General features: G+C 48.8%; 1 protein-coding gene and 1 non-coding gene across 3 annotated transcripts; both read right to left on the bottom strand.

Annotated features, from left to right (window-relative positions):
• Positions 1 to 628: 628 nt before the first annotated feature.
• On the bottom strand, positions 629 to 7100 carry BAMBI (BMP and activin membrane bound inhibitor). 2 transcript variants are annotated; one of them, XM_064479435.1, is made up of 4 exons: positions 6707 to 7100; positions 4615 to 4734; positions 3128 to 3415; positions 629 to 2700 (listed from the first exon to the last, which is right to left on the bottom strand). In XM_064479435.1, the coding sequence occupies exons 3-4, from the start codon at positions 3363 to 3365 to the stop codon at positions 2282 to 2284; spliced, it is 657 nt and encodes a 218-aa protein (XP_064335505.1). In that variant the 5' UTR covers positions 3366 to 3415; positions 4615 to 4734; positions 6707 to 7100; the 3' UTR covers positions 629 to 2281. The 2 variants fall into 2 exon arrangements, with proteins under 2 accessions (XP_064335505.1, XP_031300447.1); XM_031444587.2 differs by lacking the exon at positions 4615 to 4734.
• On the bottom strand, positions 1374 to 1445 carry TRNAA-GGC (transfer RNA alanine (anticodon GGC)). Its single transcript has one exon. It is a non-coding gene; the product is annotated as a tRNA-Ala (tRNA).
• Positions 7101 to 7653: the final 553 nt, after the last annotated feature.

The raw sequence follows: 7653 nt of genomic DNA, 5'->3' as shown, positions 1-7653 counted from the left end.
GGTGTAAACAGCCTTATGAACTTCCATGAGAAAGAAAAGGCAGGTCAGTCAAAACAGAACCAAGTGGACACAATATTGTGCTCATCAGCCATTAAATTTCTGTGATCTGAGCGCCAGTCCAGACCCTGGCCTTTCCTGAAGGATGGAGTGCACCGATTTCAAAATGTTTCAAAGTGTATGAATTTCAATCCTTCGTTGTTTTATCTCCTGATGAATTCCTGAGTTCCTAGTTAACTAGTATGTGGAGGAAATGGGGTGAACAAGGAACAGCAGAGCAGGCAGGGGAGGAAAAGTGAACTCCCCAGAACTGATGAAAGGCCACTTCAGAGTCACAGAACTTGCAGGATGGGCCGCCTGACGTGAGAAAGCAGAAGGAGAAGACGTCATTCCATCTTCAAGCTACAAAACTACTGTCCTTTGACCTCAAGCGCCAAGGAGGTGATGAGGGTGGAAATTTCACCAGTTGGTCACTTTGATCCATTCTCTTCTCTTAGATTTGGAGAATTAGGCCCAATACTTCTTTGGCTCCCTCAAAAATCAACACACCTAAAACTTAACACCTTTATAAATTGTCAGTCACGCAGGCAAGAAGATCTGTCAGATCTCAAAAAGCACAATAGGAATGCTGTCATTTATTAAAACATGTATTTATTCCATAGCCTAATTTGTCTGGGGCTGTGGTCTATTTATTAAATAATCTAGATATTCATTTTTAGACCAGTCATTTCAACTCAGATTCCTCCATGACTGGGCCACTGCGTCTGTCTTAAGGGACCCACGTTATGCAGCTCATAAAATATTCCAGGAAATATGCAAAAAAACGCTTTAACAGTCATAGAAGAAAACCCCCTATATACTCAAATATGCAGGCTGTAAGTTAATTTTTAAGCAAAAGTTTCAAATATACAAAATAATTGAGAGGAAAAAAACCCTACAAATTAGTCTCACATTTAAGATAACAAAGACCCACTTTGGGGGAAAAGTACACAAATATGGCATGGGTTTAAACTCAGGCTGGGCAGTATTGCCAAAGTCCTACAGGAGTGGAAACACTGTGATTAGGCTAACATCAATGGTCTATTTGGTTATGTTAATAAAAGAATCATTTGTGGAGGAAACTTATTTAAAATCTTAATTGATAAATAATGTTCACTATTGAAAATCTTTCTAAAGATTGAGAAGTAAAAAAAAAAAAATTATTATAACACTGTGTGGAAGGAAGGTTCACAAACTGGGTGTTTGGTACCATAACATTTGGTTACTTTGGGGTCCAAAACGTTTAATTAGGTTTGAGACAGAATAAACAATGAAAGAATTAACAGTAAAAGTAGACAGTGACTAACTTTACCAAAAAAAGTTTGTTTTTTTTTTAATGGAGGTACTGGGGATTGAACCCAGGACCTCATGCATGCCAAGCATGTGCTCTACCACTGAGCTACAACCCCACTCCCTTTGTTTTTCTGTTTTGATTGGAGGTAGACACATTTAAAAATGTATTCCAGAGCCACGGGACCAAGGTGACAATTATTATTACCCTTTGCTAAGGCAACTTCAGAAATGGATCAATTATATCTGACCTGGTCTAAGTAAGTTTCAGATTTCTCTTATATGAAAGCGAAAACACCAGAATTATCCTAACAAAAAACCGTGGGTAAGACACTGACTGATGGGCAGTATACATTTAGAAATTCTCCGCACTGTAAGAAAATTACCTACGCACCACGGAAGAATAAACAAGACCTTGGTCTTGTTTAAAAAAAAAAAAAATCAAGCCAAAATCTATAGTTGAGACTCTACTCTGAACAATGACAGATCTTCATCTGTATAATTAACATGTAGGTCCTTATCCTTCCCACTTAGTTTTTAATTTATGACAAGACACCGCTAAAGTTCAGACAAAATATATATATATACATATATATATATATATATATTTTAAATCTTTACAATAAATCAAGATGTAGGAGCTTACACAGAGCACATTTTTGTTTATTTAAGGTACTCAATTCCAGCTCCCTCTGGATGAGAATAACCCTGGTAACAGTGTACAGAGTCTGCCCTTTGCTTTTTGTCATTTTAAAGCAAATAATTCATTTCGACTGTCTGTACGTCTGTGCAAATAATCCTTCAGAAGAAACATCCAAGATTCTGTTTGCAGAGGTCATCCTGTCCCTCCAAGGTGATTCCATGGAGTTTATTTTTCTTCAGATAAAGTGCTCCTGTCCAGCAGAACTCAGAGGCCTTCAAGGGTCCCAGCAGGTCAGTTCGGGGGGAGGCTCCGTCATACGAACTCCAGCTTCCCATGCCCGCTGTACATGCCCCAGTGCACGAGGGACAGAATCCTCTCGTGGCCGAGGTCGGCTTGTCTCATCTTGTCGCAGCTCAGACAGCAGTTCTCGTGGCCGCTGGCAGGCACCATGCACTCCAGGTCGAGCTTGGCCACCTGCCCCTTCCTGGAGTGGTGTCCGTGGAAGCTATAGTGCAGGCGGGACAGCATCTGCTGCCGCTGGTCCCGCAGCCTCCTGTTCTCACTCCGGAGCATCCTCAGCGCCAGCATGATCAGCAGCACCAGGATCAGCCCCCCGGCGATGGGAACGGCGATCACCGCTGCCCGGAACCACAGCTCCTTGGAGGAGGTCAGCTCCTGCACTTTGGTGATGAGGTTCCGGCTGCCATCAGGCTGATACCTGTTCCCTTGGCCTAGAGGAGGACAAGCAAAGTGGTCAGTCCGTGGGAACCCCTCCTGGAGACAGCCATGCGCCTCTCTCCAGTCTCCTCATTCATCAAGGCACCCCGTTAAAAAGAAGTTTCCAATTCGATCAATATTCAGAACAGAAACGTTGCAAGACGAAGCAGGAGAAGCTTCCAAAGACGTGTTTACAGACTGTCATTACTGATTAGTTATGGTCTTTTAGTGGCCGCAAAATGTCAAAAAAACAGGCAAAGCCTATTCTGCAGACAGACATCTAATGCTCAGGGAGACATGAAAGCTACTCCAGATACGCACCCAGCCAGGCTTCTCCCTCTCTAATTACATTAACAACAAAATCAATAGCAGACAGACAAAGTCGTGGCTGTCACAAGCTTATAGATCGGGCCAGTTTGGTCTGGGAGGGCTTCTACCTACCTGAGGCGTCCCCCCTGGGAGGGGCAAGCACATCCTGCAGCCCTCTGTAATTGCACATATCTTCGTGACAGCACCCCAACGTGGGTACCGTGGTGCCGGAGTGGTTTCGTGCCTGTTTGGCTTGGCAGGCATCTGCTGTGCTCGCGAGAAAGTCCAGGCAGCCATGGGTGAGTGGGGAATTCGTGTTCTGAGGATCAAGGAGTCTGGAGAAGCAGGCGCTCAGCTCAGATTTACACATATAACCAGTAGCCACGCAGTGGGCGGCATCACAGTAGCATCTGATTTCACCTGAAAACAGGAAATTGCATCAAACTGCTTCAGAGACCCACTACAGCATCTACTCCAGCCACTGCAAATTTCAAAGGCACTCACTTCACAGAATAGTCAGCTGAGGGCTGAGAAGGATGGTCCATGCAGACTGGAAAAGCTCTTTGTGCAAGCCAGTGTTTAAACCCCAATCCAGGTGAATATCATTTTAGAAATGTATTAACCCCAGGAGTAGAGAATCAAGGCTGCATTTAGGTTTCAGATAAGTTAACAAGTAATTAAAAACACTTGTTTTTGAAAGGAAAAAAATCATCAATAATTTCTCCTCCTGGAAGGCAAATTACATTATTTATTCATTTTAATCCTACGTGACTGTACAACATAAAATGCTAGGCTTTTTGATTTTGTCAGTATAAATATTTGATCGGAACTGCTGAATTGTTTACTACCTTGAAGGGCAGTGCCAAGATTTAAGAGCTTTAGCTAACACCTTATAAAGTTATTAACTAGAAACACAACAATCTAGAAATTGCTCCGGTCAGGAGGTTTTAAAACTATGAAACTGGGCAGCTATTTGCAACCTCTCTAGAAAAGGCAAACTTTGCCTATAAAGATCTGTTCATGCAGGGGAGCTTTTAGTCAGTATATTGTAAAACAGGAACTAGGCAGTTTACAATTAGTGGTTTGCTTGCCAAAGTCAATTTCTTTCAGCCCAAATGGAAAGTCATAAAACCAAGGGCAGGGAGGAGGGGGTAAAACTGCAAGGCTCCCTTCTCCTCCCCCTAACTCCCCAGTTTTACGTGTAATTCAACATGGGATCTAAAAGGGGAAACACTGAAACTGAAAATCCTCTGCTGGTTGAATGAAAAATCCTTGAGGAAACCTCAAATTTTTCTACAGGAAGTGATTAAAAGTCTCCTTTATAAAACTTAGTTTGTGAGTTGCAAGTCACATTAACATCTTACCACAAGGCAGGATCTGAGGCTTTTATGCTCACTTCTAGTTGAAATAATCTGGATCTGGGAGTTATCACTCCTACCACGGCTGACCCCGTGGACCCCCGCCACTGTCACGTGTCACAGCTGAAGATACTGTGAATCAATTTAATGCACACATCTCTCCCCAGCTTCCCCGTCTGAAGTTCTGTCTGGTTACAGAAACCTCCCCTCTGAAACTAAACACCGGGCACTTGTGCTTTATAAACTTCTTCCCACCCTCACCTCTCTTCCTCCTCCTCTCATGAATGCCTGAGTAAGACGTCTCATTTAATTATCTGTCCAAATTCCAGGCCACCGTATGGTATGCTCAGCTTTTCACCAGAGGCTGCTAATGCTTCAGTTCTAAAAAAAAAAAAAAAAAAAAAAAAAAAACCCCAGCCAACTAAATGCAGATCTTTGGCAACGTGACTTGGCCCGAGCAAAGCCGGAGGTCTTGCTCCTGTCCTAACTGTGCTGCTGTCCTGGGTCTGGGCCCAGGTCCCTTTCTCCAGTAACTCAGACCTTCCCTTTAGAATCCTGCTTTGTAGACGCTCTTTTCAAGCTTACTTGATTTTTTGCATAAAGCTCACCGGTCTTAAATGGTGATGACTACACATCGCTAAGTCTGACAAATTCCACGTAGAGATTTAAAGTGGAAATAAAGTGGATTAAAAGTCAATTTTGATCCCATTCACCTTAGACTTCGTGCAGAAAAAAAGAAAACTGAACACAAGTAAAATGCTGCTTAAATGTTTATGAGAGCCTATTTAAAGTCCTATATTTTCAGTGACCTAAAACAGTCTAATAAAATTTTGACAGGTAACTAGGAAAAGCTCTAACAACTTTTTTTTTAATTGGAGCCACATTTGAGCAAGTTGAATAGACTTTTGTGTTACTGTATTAAAACTATATTTCTGCCATTTCATAAAGTTTCTTCCTGTGGCATGCGAAGGGCCAGAAGGGGACTGGTATTTTGAAACGGGGAACAATGCTCCTCTGTTGGCCCCTCTCTTGTTACTGTATGTAGTGATTAAACAGAAATGTCTGCTTTAGTCAAGATGGCTACAGGAGAGGCTGCTGGCTTCTTTTAAAGCTTTTGAAGTCCGCAGCAGTCAGAAATCTCTGCTCCCCTAATTATATCATTATCAGGCGCATAGTTTCGGTATCTGTGACTTCATGTCAGCCTCAGTCCGTCCCTGTTCGGCCGGCCTTTGATAGGGCCAGGAGGCTCCCCTCTGCAGCCTGCCAGGGCTGTTATTTAGGGTTAATTACACCCTTCCTTCCAAAATAAATAAATACTGTAGCCCATCATCCTCGCTGGGCTAGCTTATCCCTTAACCTCAGGCCTGCTACATGGCAATTAGAGAAAAATGGAGGGGGGGGGAGTGCAAAAGCTAAAACAACGCTTCCTATTTAAAAAAAAATTATCTGTTCACAGAACAAACAGTAGGTAGAGTTCATGGCGAGGGAGGTGGGAGAACCTTGAAAACTAGAGGGAGTTGTTTGGGTTATTTCGACCTAAAAGGTGAAAGCCTGCAGAGAAAAAAAAAACTGACCGCTGCCTTTTTTTTTTTTTTAAAGTAGTGTTTATAAAATACGAGGTGAGTGGGAAATGGGGCCGCTGACAGAGCCTACTCCTCCCGGCCACTGAGAAGCAACACGGTCCATGCTTCTGCACAGACACACACACCTGGACACCTACACTCCCGGGGAGGCACACACTCGCCGGCTCACAAAGACACTGACTCAGAGACGCGCGCAAAGACACTCAGGGACAGAGACACATTTAAATAGAAAGACACTCAGATACCCCACACACACACACACACACACACCAGACACTCAGGAGAGACTCACATACACTCATGGACAAAGACACACTCAAATACAGATACACACACAGCAGAGACGCACACACAGCCGAGACACTCAGACACGCGCGCGCACTCGGACACAGCGCAAAGGGGCCGGGGTCTGCGGTCCCTCCTGGCCGCTGCCGCCCCACACTCCGGCCCCGCTCCGCGGCTGCAAACGTTCCCAAGTTCACGACAGACTTGCACAAACATTTTGACAACCACTTGCCCTGAGGTCTGACTCCACCTCCCCGCGCCGGGCCCGGGACACCCGAAGGGGCGGCCGCGAAGCCACCGCCGCGACTTCTAAGAACAGGCAACTTGTCGCGACCTGCGGGCTCCCGCGCGGGAGGAAGCTTCACCCGCCGCTAACAACAAAGCCTTGGCAGCGGGAATCAGAGATCCGCGGCGGCAGCCGCCCCAGGACTCCGCGGCCCTCCCCGGGGAGCCCGCGCCCCGCCGGCCGGCCGGCGGACACCCACCTTTGGTGAGCAGCACGGCCATAGCGCAGAGTTCGAGCTGCAGCCAGATGAAGATGTAGCTGGAGTGGCGATCCATTGACGCCCCCCCACGGCCGCGGTGGCCCCGCTGGCTCCCGGAGCCGCGGCGCAGCTGCAGCCTACGGCTCCCGGCGCGTGCAGTGCATGGGTGCTGCCCGGGGCGCGGGACCGGGCCGCGGCCGGAGCATGGAGTGCGGCTGGTGGGCGCGCCGAGCACCGTCCGACTCTGCAGTCCCGGCTCCTCCGCTCCGCTCGGCGCCGCGGGCGGGCGGGTGGGCTCCAGGCTCCGCTCCGCTCCCCCTCGGCCCGCCAGTCCTCGAAGGCGCAAACCCCGAGCGCAAAGAAACTGCCCGCCGCGAACTCCCGCCTGCGCCGGCCTAGGTCTGCCTGGCTCCGCGCCGTAAATAGCGCCCCGCGCGGGGAGCCTGCCTGGCCCCGCCCCGCCCCGGCCCCGCCCCAGTCCCGCCCCGGCAGCGCCGGCGCCGCTCGATTGGCCGCCAAGCTCCGGTCACTCAGCCCCGCCGCCGGGGAGCGGGCCCAGACGCTGGTGAGGCGGGCTCTGCCCCGCGGCTCCGATCGGCGCCGGCGTCTGGGGCTGCGGGCCGGCGCCCGCCGTCTCCCGCGCTCCCCCTCGCGGAGGCCTGTGCGTCCGTGACCTTCGGGAGCAGCGGGTCGAGCCAGCCTCTGCCTCTGGCTCCCGCCTCCGTGATCCTCACAACTCGGCCTCTGGCCGGCGTCCTCCAGCGCGTGGCTTCCTTTCTGTTCCCCTGAAACTCGTGAGGGACCCGCGTGGCCGCCTTCAGACCCCTCCCCTCCGCGCCGCGGGAGCCTGGGACCAGTGGCGGACCCCAGGCGTGCCCCGCCGGGTCGCGTGCGCCCGAAGAGGGCGTCCAGGCGGGAGGCAGGAAGCGGGGCGGCGGAGCCCTGGG

The sequence above is a fragment of the Camelus dromedarius genome, chromosome 26 (assembly GCF_036321535.1).
Source record: "Camelus dromedarius isolate mCamDro1 chromosome 26, mCamDro1.pat, whole genome shotgun sequence".
NCBI lineage: Eukaryota > Metazoa > Chordata > Mammalia > Artiodactyla > Camelidae > Camelus > Camelus dromedarius.
Note: the sequence above shows the minus strand (reverse complement) of the source record. Positions and strands in the feature narration are given on the sequence as shown.